The sequence below is a fragment of the Carcharhinus amblyrhynchos genome, chromosome 11, assembly GCF_965287045.1.
Source record: "Carcharhinus amblyrhynchos chromosome 11, sCarAmb.v2.hapA, whole genome shotgun sequence".
NCBI lineage: Eukaryota > Metazoa > Chordata > Chondrichthyes > Carcharhiniformes > Carcharhinidae > Carcharhinus > Carcharhinus amblyrhynchos.
The window spans coordinates 47,401,399-47,418,192 of record NC_137334.1 but is presented as its reverse complement, the minus strand read 5'-3'; the positions used below and the strand labels follow the sequence as shown (position 1 = coordinate 47,418,192).

At 41.5% G+C, this 16,794-nt stretch overlaps 1 protein-coding gene across 1 annotated transcript in view; it reads right to left on the bottom strand.

Annotated features, from left to right (window-relative positions):
* Window positions 1–15,954, bottom strand: part of phgdh (phosphoglycerate dehydrogenase) — a 32,163-nt gene extending 16,209 nt beyond the window's left edge. The window contains exons 1-5 of the mRNA XM_080199018.1: window positions 15,666–15,954; window positions 13,342–13,493; window positions 11,662–11,727; window positions 6,362–6,416; window positions 4,035–4,133 (exon numbers count right to left, since the gene is read on the bottom strand). Of these exons, the coding sequence (XP_080055144.1) occupies window positions 4,035–4,133; window positions 6,362–6,416; window positions 11,662–11,727; window positions 13,342–13,493; window positions 15,666–15,800 (507 nt within the window). The 5' untranslated portion in view covers window positions 15,801–15,954. The remainder of the gene's footprint in view (window positions 1–4,034; window positions 4,134–6,361; window positions 6,417–11,661; window positions 11,728–13,341; window positions 13,494–15,665) is intronic.
* Between the last annotated feature and the right edge of the window lie 840 nt (window positions 15,955–16,794).

Sequence of the window (16,794 nt, the reverse complement as noted above, 5' to 3'; positions counted from 1 at the left end):
GGCTGGCAGCTATTTGGTCCCAAAAGGGCCATCAGCTGCAATATCATGGCTTCAGATTTCATGTGTCCAGGTTTCATCAGTGCCAGGCTGCACAGCCCTGCGGATCAAGGATTGGCAGGGGAATGTGCGAGTGACAGGAGGCACACAATTCCCAGCCAACAACAAAGCCATCTGACTGCCTGCTTGAACCTGGAACCCGTTGCCACAGGAAAGTTCTAACACTGTCAGAAGAGAGGGCCAGTTTGGGTAGGCCGGCTGACCCCTTCTTGCCACAGTTAAAATCCCAGCAGAAGTACAGGGCTGTTGCCATGGCACCCAATGTTTCACCACCCACCCCTTCTCCCACACAGCAAGAGGGGTGAAATTCCAGTCAGAGTCAGGACAAAGATATGGGAGGGAAGGGGAATGAAGTGAAGTAGATGGTCTCAACTGATGAGACCAAACAATTCATGAGCTCTTCACACTGGGGTTATGTATTCACAAATCAGCAATACGAATACTCCAATTACAAAACAATCAAACTAAATTTGAAACAAAAGGGCCTGATTTTATCATTTTCATTCTAAGTGCTGAATCTGGGCGCAATTCAGATTGGACTTGGAAACCTGCTTTCAGGCACCCCCATATGCACTTAGCTTGAAAAAAAAAATTGCAAGTCTGAATCGTGCTGTGGGCAGAGCTTATTGCATCTGAAATGATTGGAGCGCACACAATGAGAAAAAAAATTTGAAAAAGCATGTCACATTGCTCCTGGGCCACAAAAAGTGGATAAAGTGGCCTGGGAGCAAAAAGCAGGAGCGATGGCTGCCACAGTCATCATCCCACCCTCACAACATAACTTTCCCCTTTATCCACCCCCCTCCGACTGATTGCAACCCCCACCCCCTTCCCCCACACAGGTCACCCGCAGAGTGGTGGCAAATCTGGCCGCCACCACCAATCTGAGTCAGAGAGCCATTAGAACCTCTGAACTTACCTCTTCAGCAGCTGGAGCGCTCAAAACAAACTTTTTGCCGAGCATGTCTGTTTTGCACCGAATCTGGATGCAAAATCATAAAAGGAGGAATGCTAATAAAGTTGGGTGGACAGTTCATTAATTCAACTGAAATGCATGCAACTGCATTTAAATCGTTGTTGCACCCGTTTTGTGTATGAATCAGATCGTGGCCATTCCCGGTAAAGTGGCCCAGGAATGGCCTGTAAATCTGCACGGATGTGGATCGCGTTAATGGCCTCATGCCTAACTTTACCGCGTTTTCATGCCTGAAAACAGGCACAAAGCAAATGGTAAAATCGGGCCCAAAATGTTAAAAATACTCACTCCGAATGTGACTCTCGCATGCAGAAATACAAAGAAAGCACTGTTTGTAAACATAGTTTGCTTTGCTGCAATTTACAGTAGGAATGCAAGGGCAGCACGGTGACAGTGGTTAGCACTGCTGTCTCATAGCATTAGGGACCTGGGCTCAATTCCAGCAATGGGTCACTGTGCATTGTCTGCATGTTCTCCCCACGTCTGCGTGGGTTTACTCGGTACTCAGGTTTCCTCCTACAGTCCAAATGACGTGCTGGTTAGGTGCTTTGGCCATGCTAAATTCTCCTGCAGGTGTACCCAAACAGCATCAGAGTGTGGCAATTAGGGAATTTTCACAATATCTTCATTGCAGTGTTAATGCAAGCCTGTTTGTGACAATAATAAACTGGATTAGAGAAATGCTTTCAATATGGACTGCACTATTCAGTAACACAGCTTCAAAAACTGACAGACAGAAAGATGGCAAGAGATAGGCAGAGCACGCAGAGGAATGCAGCATGTGCACGAGAGAGAGAGACGGGGGGGGGGGGGGGGGGGGGGGGGCTACGGGGCGGGGGAAGAGAAGCAGAGACGGGGGGGGTTTAAGTTCAATAGCCTATACAAAGACAGGGGAATGGAGGTATTGAATGCTGAATTATATTTTGGAGAACCCTTGCAACAGTCATCCAAAATAATAGAACAATTGTTTTAATATCACTCAATCCTACTTTTTAATCAGCCAACTGATTAAAAATGTTACTGGATGCTTACGTTCATAATGTGTCAATGGTAGTATTGTTCACACTTCACTGGGAAAACAAAGGCTGATCACAGCATTTCAGAAATCAGACTTCAGAAAATTCCAGCTGCAGTCTGGAGAATAACACAACCTGAGTGATTCAACCAAACTCCTAAGCCTCTAGACATAATGGGGGTGATTTTGAGCCTGCACTCAGTGGAAATAACGGCACAAATTGCACTGGCAAATCTGAGCTCCAATCTTACCAACCCGTCGCCGGTGGAGTGGCTCGAAACATGCTGTGGGATCACAAAGAAAGCTCAATTTAATACACATCAGCAAGCACTCTCTCTGGGACCCACACCCACCACTGGATATTCAGTATCGCTGTGCCATGATGCCGGTGCCATTTCCAACAAGTTCACCTAGAACCTGTCATGTGTAAAAAATTTTGGTACTTCATGATCTGTTTATAAATTAAATTTGAGCTCATGTTTGAAGAAAGCTGAGAATCTCTGCTGAGGTCAGAACTCAGTTAATGTTCTATAAGTCACATATTTCAAAGCAAGGTTTCCACAAAATGTGGCCAATTGCACATACAGTGCAGTATTTATAGTGCTATTTGAAAACAGGGCATTGGTAACACAAAATTTTAGCTCAATATCATGAAAGACATCTTGTTTTTCAATGAAAGAGAAACAATATTCAGCTTTGTCTGTCTGATCGATCTCTACCTTAAAATGTTACCAAGCACTTACAACCTCCACGTAACTCTGGGACGAGAATATCAAGTTCAGTAATGCATCATTTAATCATTGTACGCTGGTTACATGAATCAGGACAATCAATAAGTTGAAGTTAGGTCCTCAGAACAACTTTATTTGTTTTTTCTGCAAATACCTTGAAGTAATTTCGTAGCTTATGACGTGTGGAAGCTAATAGTAAGATCAGTACATTCAAAATCAGATTTATTACATGAAAATTTAACAATCAGGATATTAATTTAACATTTAGGGCTGGATTTTATGTCCCCTACCAGTCATGTTTGCAGCAGGGGGCAGATAATGACAGGTGGCTAGCCCACCACCCTCCTGCCAGCCCCTTACATAGTCCCTACAAAGCACTGGGCAGGCAAGTGCTGAAATTGGCAGTCCACCAGCTATTTAAAAGGAATCATCAAGTGAGCTTCTTGACATGCCCAATAATTAGAATATCATGCTGCCAGTGCCATAATGCACAGGGGTGGTGTGGAGGTGGTGAACTTTGCATCAGAGGCATTCCCACTCCCCAGATCCTCTCCCTAGGCTCCCTGTCCAAAAGCTTACTTGCGTCCAGTGGCCATGTCCTCTTCATTGCAGGGCCTCCTCGCAATTCCAGCAGTGCTAACTACTAAGCTCTGGCAATTCTTGAGGGTAGGACTTCCACTCTCTGGGAGGTCCTGGTCTCTGCAAGTTTAGCCTGCCAGCAATGCATTATCAGCCTTGCTGCAATTTTTAAGTTGCCTGGCAACAGACATTTGCAACTGAGTGTGGGAGTGATAAGCAATATCCCCATGAATTTCAGCCATTGATTTAGCAATGCTCCCTTATTGATACTGGCTGCACTCAGCTACTGCATGGCTAAAAAGGAATACTTCACTTGCAGAGCAGAAATTAAAATTCAAAGCATTGATCTATTTTAATGGCAGGCAATATTTGATAATCTATTGTTTCACCTGTTGCTCATCTCAAATAAACGTTAGCATATTTAACTTCTTTATATTTCATATAAAGTAATAACACAGAGGAATCTCAAATCACATCACAACAATTTGAATATTCAACCTTCTGTTAAAAAACCTCTCACCTTGAACTGTAACACAGGAAAGCAAATCATCTCTTAACAAAAGATGGTTTTATGATGCTGTCCATTTCACAAAGTGCACCCTGCAACCTTCATAAGCTATTCATTTATGAGGATTTGACATATAATTAACCTTATGTCTTACCGCAATGGCATTACCTTCATTCCAAATGATTGCATTCTTGTTGCTACTTCCTTGCCAATTCTACCAAGCCCCACAATTCCAAGGGTTTTCCCAAACAGCTCCATGCCCATGAACTATATTTTAAAAAAACATCAAGATCAACATCTGGTTAGGTCACGAACTTTAAATTGAATTTCAAACAGGAATAATGGGGGTAATCTTCAGCCCCTGCTTGCCATCCATGATTTCCGATTTGTCACAACTGAGGAGTGGTGCAATCAGGTTCACGCCCATTTTCAAATATTTAAATAAAATTAAATTCACCCCACACCAATGTACGTTCAAACTGAACCAACTTGACGTTACTTCAATGCATTTTATGTCACCCAGACATCAACTTGTTCTGGGGATCTCCCTGGTGGTGTAAAAGTGGAGGGAGACACAGTCAGGCAGTGCCCTGGCAATGCCCCCAGCACAGGTTGGCACCATGTCCATTCCAATCTGGCACTGCCAGCCTGGGCAGGGAGATCCCAGTAAAGTGTGTGTGTGTGTGTGTGTGTGTGTGTGTGTGTGTGTGTGTGTGTGTGTGTGTGAAGAGATCCACTGATATGTAGTGGCGTTCAGGAGCAGATGTGGGAAGCTGGGGATGCCACCGATGGTGATTTTGCAGGTGGGGGCAATGCAAGCATTGACTATTCGGGGGTGGGGGAGTCTGATACTTGGGAAAGAGGGGGTTGAATGCTGGCTCTGATTGTGGGGATCTCCTGAAACCTCTGCGTTGGCCTGGGAGGTTAGGGATTTATTCTTTGTTCTCATCCTGGGCACCTTTCAAACATGGTGCCCAGATCTCATGCTGTCAAGTAAGCCCCCCAGCATGAATCACGCTAAGCTGTTTTTTTTGGTACTGCATGATAATATCTGGAAAGAAAACTGGTGCGTTTGTCTGAGAACATGTCATTTTTCCTCACCGGAACCAACAATGCCATTTTTTGATAAGATTTCACCCAAAAGAACTAATACATCTTCTGCTGTTTGTGTTTTCTCATGAGCTACCTTTCTTTTCCAAAGAAATGGAACACATGGAAAATCTTTCCCCATTAATGGCTACTGGTGAATTCAACATTATTGCCTTGGCAATGAGTCACAGCATACTATTAAACTGTGGAATGTTGGGGACATTACAATTGAGCCTGACATCAATACATAGGCACAACTCAGCAAGGCAACTGAATACAGGATTTGATTTTATTCCCACCTTCACCCCAAATTACCATGGCAAAATGTAATGCCCCATATAGCATAGCTGAAAACAATGAACAGCACACTTTGGCTATTAAACTTGGATATATCTGGTCAATAAAGCAAAACAGCAACTAGCAGTGTGTTGATCACCCATTTTATATACACCACTACTCCTCCAATTATTTTTTTTGCTAATGCAGATAAAAATGGTTAAAATGTAGATTTATAAAAATATTAACTTGAATACATTCCATATCATAATTGAGAGATTTCTAGTGACTATTAGCAAAATTGCAATCAATTATATTTCATAAAATTATATCAAATAAATGATCATTGACTCCATATTTGAGCTTGAGATGAGCTTATGACCACTATCTGCCTAAACAGTACGACCAGTTATTTCCACTTGTGTAACTTCCTTGCTCCCTTCCTAACAGCACAGTGTGTATTTACACCACATTGTAGGGCGATGGCTATCCACCACCCTCTCAAGGACAATTAGGGATCAGCAACAAGACCAGCAACACCCACATCCCAGGAAAGAATTAATCCATGCTTTTGTTACCTCTAGACTTGACTATTCTAACGCATCCTTGCTGGCCTACATATTCTACCCTTCTTAAACTTGAGGTTATCCAAAACTTTGCTGTCCATGTAATAGTTTGTGCCAAGTTCCATTTACCTTTCACCCCTGCGCTTGTTGGTAAAATTTTAAAATTCACATTCTCGTGTTCAAGTTCCTGCATGACCTAGTCCCTTTCCCTAATCTTTGTCATCTCCTCAAACCTCAACCTCCAAAATGCCTGTGCTCCTCCAATTCTGGCCTCCTGAGTGTCCCCATTTTAATCACACCAACAAAGTAACAAAGTCCTCAGTTTCCCAAGCTGTCAGCTCTGGAATTTCTCCCCAGATCTCTCTGGTTACCTACCCTCCTTTAAGACACTGCTTAAAACATACTGCTTTGATCAAGCTTTTGGTCATCTGCCCTAATGTTGTCCTTTCAGATCTGGTGCACATGTGAAGCACCTTGGAATGTTTTATTATTCTGTTGTATTCTTTGCAATCTTCTTCCTTCACTTCCTAGCGTGTATTTGTACCATCCACACCACTGCCTTACCTTCTTTCTCTCCCAGTTTCCAGCTCTCATGGAAGCAACTCCCTGTGGAATTTGCCTGCAATAACAAGTTAAATCTTATTTTAATTCACCACAGCTGCAAAAACAGAACACCATTCTGTTAAACTTTACTGAAATCAAACTGCAATCCGCAGCAAATCGGCATACGACAATAGAATTGAATCAAAATGCACGTGGTTAATATCCATTGTTGGAAAAAGGCCTAAAGATTGTATGAACATATAAAAATGGCAGACAATACAAGATCAATTTGTTTGACAAGCCTGTGCCACCCTGCATGATGTAACCTACACACATCATTCTACACATTCCAACTCCATGCCTTCGTTTGTGAAAGCTCCTGAAAAGTGCTGGCAAATTTTTCTCTCATCTACTCCAACCAACCAAGCTTTTCGAGATGATGACTGGTACCACTATTCCTGTTAGCCAGCCTACATCTGTGATTCATGGGGCCCTATTTTACCATTTTAATTAAGTGCTGGGCCAATGAAACTGGGAGTGTTTCAGATCCGACTTTTAGACCTGTTCTCAGGCACCCCCATACGCACTCTGCCTGAAAGAATAGAAGGAATTCTGAATCATGCTGCAGATAATGCCTCTGCCCTGGCCCCCACAGACATTGCCCCATCCCCACAACATCTGTTCTCACTGGAGCAATGGAGGTTGAGGGGAGACCTGTTAAAAGTCCAGAAGATTATGACAGGCATGGACAGAGTGGACAGCCAGAAGCTTTTTCCCAGGGTGGTGCGCGACAGACTGGAGGGGCTGATTGTGGACAAGTCCCCAGGACCGGATGGAATGCATCCGAGGGTTCTGAAAGAAATGGCGGAGGTTATAGTGGATGCCTTGGTGGTTATTTTCCAGACGTCGCTGGATTCCGGGGAAGTGCCAGAAGATTGGAAAACGGCTAATGTTACGCCGTTGTTTAAGAAGGGTGCCAGGCAAAAGGCGGGGAATTATAGGCCGGTTAGTTTAACGTCTGTGGTAGGTAAAATGTTAGAATCAGTCATTAAGGAGGAAATTGCGAGGCATCTTGAAGGGAATTGCTTGATAGGGCAGACGCAACACGGTTTCATTAAAGGGAAGTCGTGTCTGACAAATTTACTGGAGTAAATTTGCGCACCTGCGCAAAGATATTTTGGCCTTGGAGGGAGTGCAGAGGAGGTTTACTAGGCTGATACCGGAGTTGAGGGGGTTGAGCTATGAGGAGAGGCTGAATAAACTAGGCTTGTACTCATTAGAGTTTAGAAGAATGAGGGGAGATCTCATTGAGACGTATAAGATGATGAATGGGATGGATAGGATAGAGGTGGAGAGACTCTTCCCACTCAAAAAAGACAGTAGGACTAGGGGGCACAGCCTCAAGATAAAGGGGGGGCAGTTTAGAACGGAGTTGAGGAGGAACTTCTTCACTGAAAGGCTGGTGAATCTCTGGAATTCTCTGCCCGTTGAAGTGGTGGAGGCTGCCTCGCTAAATATTTTTAAGAAGCGGGTTGATGGGTTTTTGATAAGAGAGGGGATTAAGGGTTATGGGGAGAGGGCGGGAAAGTGGAACTGAGCCACGACAGATCAGCCATGATCTTATTGAATGGCGGGGCAGGCTCGAAGGGCCAGATGGCCTACTCCTGCTCCTATTTCTTATGTTCTTATGTTCTTATGAATAGGTTTAAGGTGCAAGGGGCAAGTTTTAAAAGAGATATACGAGGCAGATTTATTTATTTATTTTTACACAGAGTGGTGGGTGCTTGGAACTCGTTGCCAGGGGAGGAAGATATGGTACTGACTTTTAAAGGGGCATCTTGACAAATACATGAATGAGATGGGAGTAGAGGGATATGGTTCCCGGAAGCGTAGGGCGTTTTAGTTAAGTCAGGCACCAAGTCTGTTTCTCACTGAATCTGGATGGCCAAACAGTGGTAAAGAAGGAAGTGCCGGTACGTTTGGGCATGCAGCTTATTAAGGCAATTTAAATTGATGTCATGCCTGTTTCGGGCTCAATCCCAACTGCAGCTATTTTTAGCCATTGGTAAAGGGGGAAAACAGTTGTTGAGGTGGGCGCGGATCACACTACTCGCTTCATGCTTGACTTTACCAAGTTTTCATGCCCAAAAACGGGTGCAACTTGATGGTAAAATTGGGCCCATGATAATATCTTCCATTCACAAATTCTTGCCCAGTTCCCTTTAGAATCCACAATCACTACACATTAGACAATTTATTACAAGGCTGGTCACTCTGAAAATAACTATTTCCCAGCATTCAATTTCTCTTCTTTCATAACGATATACTGATGTTCCTAATTCCTCACTGCCTATCTCTATAAATAGGTCTGCACGGATAGAATTTTACACAATTGAAGTCTTTGTTGCTGAGAATCAAAATCCTCAGCTCTCTAAACTTGCCCTAATATGGGAGCTTCTCTGAATCTCTACCAGGGCCTTCTTCAATTCACAGTATGTGAGGTGAACAAAACTGATCACAAACATCCAGCAAAAACACAAAACTTAGAGACATTAGAGATCAAGACAGAAATTAGATTTGGAAGTTGCTCTCTTTAAACCAGCACGAAAACCCTTTACAAAAATCATACAGTAAAGATAGAACTTAGCAACTTTCACAAGTTGCTAAGTTCTAAGTGCCAGATGATTACAGCCAGAGGGACACAGATATAGCCATGGAAATGAACTTTCTGGGAGGCTTTAGTTTTCATATAGATGGGAAGAGTGGTTAAGTGAGTGCACTCAAGAGTTTTCAAAGCCAACGTGTTCTGGAACCAAGAAGGCAAGTCACACTAGATTTGATAATTAGTAATGAGCCAGATCTGGAGAATAATCTGACAATGAGGGAAAGTAATTGCGAGAAAAAGGGAGACACATTGTCCATGCTTTTAGTCTTGCACTCATCAGGACAAATGGGAAAAAAAAATGTTTATATTGCATGAAAGGATGCTGATTGATTAGCAAGTCAACTCTGATTGCTCAAGGCATTGTCATAGAGAATAGTCCAGGGAATTGTTCCCCCAGGACCTTGTTTCATTCAAATGGCACATGTTCCATCAGAATAACTTGCCAATTAAGGGATTTTCACAGCAACTTCAAGCCTATCTGTGACTAATAAATAAACTTCAAACTTAATCAGCCCTCTCTTCTGGAAATTGTTGCTGCCTTCGAAATTTGGCAGTTTTACCTCTGTCCTAATGAGTGCAAGGCAAAAAGCTTTGGCAATATTTCTCTTTTTTCAGCAATAATTAAAGGAGAATTTGTTTATGTAATAATAACATAATCAGATTCAATGTTAGATTTGAAAAGGAGAAACACACCATAGTTACCAAGTTTCCAGATTAAAACTAACTTTTAATAGGGTGAGACTGACTACATGTGAACACTGGGAAGTATTCAAAAATAATCAATATCAATACAGGACCATAATAAAATCAACTATGGTACAATATCTTCAGTTATCAAGTAAAACAGCCTTGGTTGATAAGGCTGATGAAAGATAGAAGTAGGATAAACAAATGTGTAAAGAATAGTATGGATACAGGAGACTGGGAGAGATATAAAGAGTAAACAGAGACTAAAATATACTAACTAAAAACAAATAGAAAGTCAAACTTGCAAGACTTAATCAAGACTAACACACGTTTTTACTTATATTAGAAGGAAAAGGGTGATCTTTTGAAAAATACATGCCGGTAACACTGCAAATAAAAACAAAGAAACGGCAGACTTATTGAATAATTATTGTGCACACTCTTTACAATAGAGGAAAAGAAGAATGTAACTGAAAGAAACTAATTAGCTAAGGGATATTAAGAAGTATGGAACCACATTGGCTAAGCAGAGTAGTAATACAGATCAGTCATGACCTCATTAAACTACATTTGTTCCTATGTTCTACGTTTATCCTACTGAAATCTGGTGCCAAGAACACAAAGTATAACTTAATTTTTTGTCCCCTTCTTGAGCTCTGTGGACCACCATCTATCAGGTTTGAGCAGCAATTAGAGCAAGTCTCATTACTGCCAAAGGAAAGCTATATCTCCCACTAGAGCACATCACTTATCACTCCCAATAAATGTAGTTAAAACTGTGGAACAAATTTCAGATGTGAAAATGTGAATTCATTTGGAATGTCAAAAGAATGAGACCATATCCTGCTCCTTTCTTTTCCCCACCCATATCTAACAAAAAAAGGTTGGACTGTTGTATGTGTGGAGTTCTCGCTGAATTCCATACCATTGTCCTCACTCTCTTGGGAGAAGACGGATGTGAAGAATTCAACATTCCACTAGTCCTTTGGCTCCAGCCACAGATTGCCCGCTTGGGCCTTACTCTTTCCTTGGTTTATCTCTTACCATTGATATACTTTTAGAATATCTTAGGAGGGAGGGGGTTGAATACTGGCTCCAATCAGGGGAGGGGAAACTCCTGGGAACTCTGTAGTGGGCTGCGCTACAATCTTTTCTCTCAGGGGGCCACATTTGCAAGTTGTTCTCATTAAAGTTGCCTATAAGCAAATATCCGAAAGGTAAGGTGTAGCAGAATAAACTGAATTTCAAAAAAAATTTGAGGTTCTAAAGAAAGAAACAATTGCCAAATAAATGGAAACCAATGTCATAGCAATAAATGTCAAATTTAAAAAGATGATGCAATAAAAATGGCCAGAATGTCAGAGGATCAGTGTATTGGATGGGAATGCATGTATGTATTAAAGTGTGTGGCAGTGAGAACGAGAGGGTATAAAGCAGACTCGCCCTCATCCCCACCCACTATCACTCAGTCATTCACTCCCACACATAAACACATTGTCATTTAAATCAGATCCACCAACACACACATACACAACCTCTACATACAGTCACTTGCTCCCTCCACACATTCACTCTGTCACTATTTCACTCTCTCTCCTCCCACACTCAGTCACACACCCACTCTCCTCCCACAGTCAGTTAGTCTCCTCTGCAGTCCTGCCAAAATGACAAAACTTTAGTCTTTGCTGGCCCCACTGTGCCTGGCCTTCTGGGCTCCAGTCCCAGATTACAACCCCACCAGTTTCACCAACCCTCCCCTCAGCCCAATCTTGGGTTCTAGCCCCACCACAGTTCTGTCAAAGATACCATTAGGCCACACACACACACACACACACACATTATAAACTGATTTGTGGTGTATGCTCTTCAATGAATCAATTGCAAGAACATTTTTTTCTGTTTTTTGGTAACTTAGTGCCTTGGGTTCAATAATTTTTGTTAGAATACAAATATGGCTGAAAATCCTTACCGTGCCAGGCACATGATCATCGCACAGGTCATTTCTGCAGCACTGATAGTGTTTCCATTTGGCGTGCTTTGGAGAACAAAAAAGGATTAATATTAATTCAATTGCTAATCTTTTGAGGATTGCAGCAGTAAGCTTTCATCTAAGAAAAGCATGGATTTGCTTGTTGGGAGAATAATATGAATTAAAATGTGTTTCTCAGTTTCTATGTCATGCTTTGGTATTTAAGTGTTATGAAATATTGTTGTGTAAAGTGATTGATTCCAAATAAAGCTTTACCAGTTCTATTTCTTTAATTTCAAAATATAACAAGACCAAATACAATGAATACTTTGAATAAGAGTCCCTGCAATCTCCTCCTACAGCTGTTGAGGGCACAATTTATCTGAACCTGGAGATTTACCCATTTTTAAGGCTGCCAACAACTGGTCCTTGTCCTTCCCAATGTCAATTTGCTCAAGAACTTCAGTCTCTCTCCTGAATTTCATACCATTGCCCTCATTCTCTTGGTGAAGACAGATGTGAAGTATTCATTCAACACTCCACCACTGTCCTCTGGTTCCACCCACAGATTGCCCGCTTGGTCCCTACAGATTCCAGAATTTGTTTCTTTGGACCTGAAAACTTAATCATACGTTCTTAGACATCTGGTCCAGAATTAACAGCTAAGTCAAAGATAATTATTTAAAATAGGTTTTCTACATTATCAACAGTAGACACGTGCTGGAAGACTGGTGATTTTCTCTAGTCATAGGGCTTACATGTTTTCTGAAGAACTTTTGTTAATATAATTTCCTAATGGACTTTTCAGTCAGTTTTAACCAGTGTTTATATAAAGAATAAAACCATTCCAGTTCATAAGCAGCACCTGGAATACAGGACAGAGATACACTTCAGCACGTTCCTGTTCACAAAAATGCCATTGTGCAGAATTATGTTAAAATGTAATTAATTGTTTTGGTTATGACACAGAAAAACTTGCATCTTCAAACATTCCATAGTTATTCCAAATTCCTCCAGGCTACAATTAAAATTTCCACATTTAACTGGTTCCCATAAATCCTCAATTATAAACTCAAATAGAAACATCAGTTTTCAGGCAATTTAAAACAAATCAACTGTCTGCAGAAATGGTTAACTTTCTAAACCTAAACTTACAGAACCTAAAGGGGTGGGGGAGCGAGCAGAGAAAACTTGGCACACAATTACATTACTTTACACAAGTTTAAAACACTTCTATCAACCAAACTTGATTTTAAACTTTATCTACTAATTTTGTTTTCTTCCTCAACCTAATTATTTTAATTTGATCAGTTATTGTTAGGAATGGGTAATTTTTGTTTTTTTTTAAACTGGTTCAATCATTTTGTTAATTCTACATGGGCTCAGAGAATCAGAAACCAGACTTTATCATCCTAATTCTTTTAGTCCTTTTGCTACCACTCCCACCTGTTTTGCAGGAGGGCCATAGGGATTCCAATTCCAAATGGCAGGCAAGAGATCTGTCTGGTCCCCACTCGAGTTCTGATTTTCTCAAATATTCCATAAAGATAGTAAATAGATGCTATACACAAAATGATTTTTTAAACCTAACATAGCAAAACTAGTTTTTTTCAGACATGTTATGCAAATCTGTCATTTTGAGCATATTTTCAATTTTAGAATTAATTTAACTGTTCTTACTTCATCACAATGATTCCATTCCTTGTTGACGCGTCCACATCCACATTATCCACTCCAGTTCCAGCTCTACCTAATATCTTCAGATTCTTTGCAGCATCTATAACATCAGCAGTAACCTTCGTTCCAGAACGGATAATAAGGCCGTCATAGTCCTATAATAAAAAACTCATTGTCACTCACATCCAGATCTGCGTGTTTACTGCAAGGTTACCAAAGAGCATCATAGAGTACACTTTTCACATATCTATAATATTTTAAAATTATTACACAGTAATTAGGAGAAAAAGGCCATTTGGCCTCTCAAGCTTGCTCCACCATTCAGTAAGATAGTGGCTGATCTGACTGCAGCCTCAACCGTACATTCAACTACCTCAATAACCTCTGACTTGTGTTAGTTAAGAATCTATCTATCTATATCCGCCTTAAAATTATTCACTGACCCCTGTCCCCACCAATCTCTGAGGAAGCGGTTTGCAAAGATTCACAACACTCAAGAATGTCTTCTCATCTCCACCATAAATGGGAGACCTCTAGTTTTTGAACTGTGTCCGTCAGTTCTAGACGCTGCCACACAGGGAAACATCCTTTTAGTGTACACCCTGTCAAGTTTCCTCAGGATCTTGTAAGAGCAGTGCTCAATTTTCTAAACTCCAATGAAGCCCTAACCTATCCAACCTTTTCTCATAAGATAACCCCCTGCCCATTCCCCATCCCAGGTATCATTCCACTGAACCTTCTCTGAACTGCTTCTAACACAGTCAGTTTTACTTTCACAGTTATTCGACAATAAGTGAGAGACTATTATTTAATTAGTTGGCTTCACTGCAAGATTGAAGGCTTGGTAATGTTAAACAGCTGTTCCCAATGATAGTTCACATGTTCAAGTGACAATTAAATGTTGAGGAACCCTGAAGCTGTGATTGTGACCTTACAACATCATACCTTTTCATTGATGGGGAAAGCAGAAATCAAATGAGATTTGGAAAGAGAAAACAAGTGGGAAAAAAAAGAAATAAAAGAGGAAAACAAATATGGAAGAAAACCGAGACACAAGAGGATGATCCTTCAACTGCTTCTGCCTGGAGAGGATTGGGGGTAAGGACCTGCATGATTTCCAGGGGGAGAAGCAAATCAACTTTTACGAATTTAACAGTCATGGAAGCAATATTTTGATGTGGATGTGCCGGCGTTGGACTGGGGTAAACACAGTAAAAAGTCTGACAACACCAGGTTTTAGTCCAACCGATTTATTTGATAGTAAACGCACAGCGGTGTTGATAGTATTCATGATGCGTTTACTATCAAATAAATCGGTTGGACTAAAACCTGGTGTTGTCAGACTTTTTACAGCAATATTTTGGGCATAATTAATTGACTCATTTTCCCAAAGAATAGTACAGGCAGAGATAAAATAGCATTATAAAAATGAATTGCGAATGCGTGTGTAAATCAAGATCAAAGAGTTAAACACAAAGGAAGACTTTATTTCCTCACAGGAAATTATAATTACTGTCAATTATAAGGAAAGAGGGATTGGTCTCCATTTTCTTGCAAGTTTAAAATGAGAAGTGCATACAAACTGGCTTCTTTATTGCAGGCAGATATTTTGAGAGGAAGTCACACACCAAATCAAGTGCAATTATAACTCCAGAGGTTTGGAAGATGGACTATACATGTTTCACTGCGCCTTGATCAGGATTCCGCTCACGGACAATAGAGGCGAAGATGGAATGATTAAACTCCAGAAGATTGTGAAGAGCTCGGTTGTTCGTGTTGGAACCCCGGCCTACTGAGCCATTTCAAAATTACCTTCGGCAATGCCGAAAGAAGTCGAATTTATTTTCAATTCGTAATGATTTTTCTTTTTGATACAACTCCCACTTGTAATATTAAGTTTATATATAAAAACTCATTGATGCGTTTGGACAAACGCCAGCCTGACTGCAGCCCGTCTCTCTGCACCCGGAAACCTCTTGGCGCGGTTGCATCAGAAAAGAGGAGTGGGATGTTGTGGTTTGGTAATCCAGGAGACGCCATCAGGTACACATCAATATACCAACAAATGTGTCTCAAATCAAAATACTAGTACACTGCTCCCACACCAAGATCCCAGCTCTGACACAAGGAGAGGAGAATAGTATTTTCTTCACTCTTGTCTTTAGATTAATTTTGCAACACAGGAGGGGGGTGGGGGTGGTGACTGCATCCTCCCCCAAATAAAAATCTCACCGTTTACACAGAGCAGCGCCGTGTCTGTAATAACTGACGGACTTCACCTATTACCCGCGGTGATTACTGCGACCAGCAGATTCTTTGAAAAATACCTTGATTTCAGCTAGGAGTTCCTCTTTGCTCATACCCTCCCTCTGGACCACTTTGATGCCATTTTCTTCCAGAATCTTCTTGCAGCTGGCATCTACGCGCTCGCTGAGGAGGAGATTGTGGACGCAAAAAGCCATCTTCCTTCCACAACGATTTTCTTCCAGTCTCTTCCCACTCCGGAGCAAAACTGAGCACGTGGTCCGCGCTCCTGGGTTTTTTAGGAGCTGCTCTAACCCCGCCCTGTGTCAAATTCGTGCTGCATTCCTTCCACTTCAGGACATTGAAGCACGTACACGTCGAGCAGCAAATCGCAAGTGTTGATGCCGACCTTCAACTAGACAATGCAATGGTGGTGGCAGACTGAGATCTGCTTTGAATATAAACAGACTTGTTAAATCCCACAGCCAGTTTCTAGCTACACTGAGTCCTGGAGATCATTTTCACCCAGCGACATCTTGAGCGTGGTGCTGGATTAAACTGACGTTTCTGTGCTTTATTGTTCGGAAAGGACTCGTGTTCAGGGATGTATTTCCATTACAAACTCTGTCGGAATAAAGCAGATCAACCGGGGCGTAGCAACCGTACAAATGCACAACTAATGACCCACCTCCGGGAGTCTCATTCTGCTCCTTTCAAATGTTTGTGTAGGGATAGGCGACATTAGTTCCATCACTTTGAAACAGTTTTGCCAACGCTAAATTGCCTGGGATTTCTGCAGATCTCCATCTAATGCTTGTGCCACTTCGACAGATTTTCCTCGTCTTTCGCTAAAATTACATTGCGAAGCCCTCTTATAAACTTTAGGTGGTGATTTAAACTGATTTTTGTGGAGTATTGTTTCACATTAGAACACTTGTACCAAATAAAACCTAAAGTGGTGGAAAGGGGCTGTACTTTCCAACAATAGAATAGTGCATAATTTCTGTAATCTTTTCAAAGAGTGTGTGTGAACAGAGACACAACTTTCGAGACTAATGGCCGGCAAGGTTACCTTAGCTGTGTAAACCGTGTGACTTTATTTCAGCCTACAAGTTGGATGTTTGAAGTGGAAAACAAAAGAGCTTGTGTGTTAGTACAGACTCTGGCCGTTAAGTAATAGTATTAGCAAGTTTCTGAATTGTGGTCAGTTTG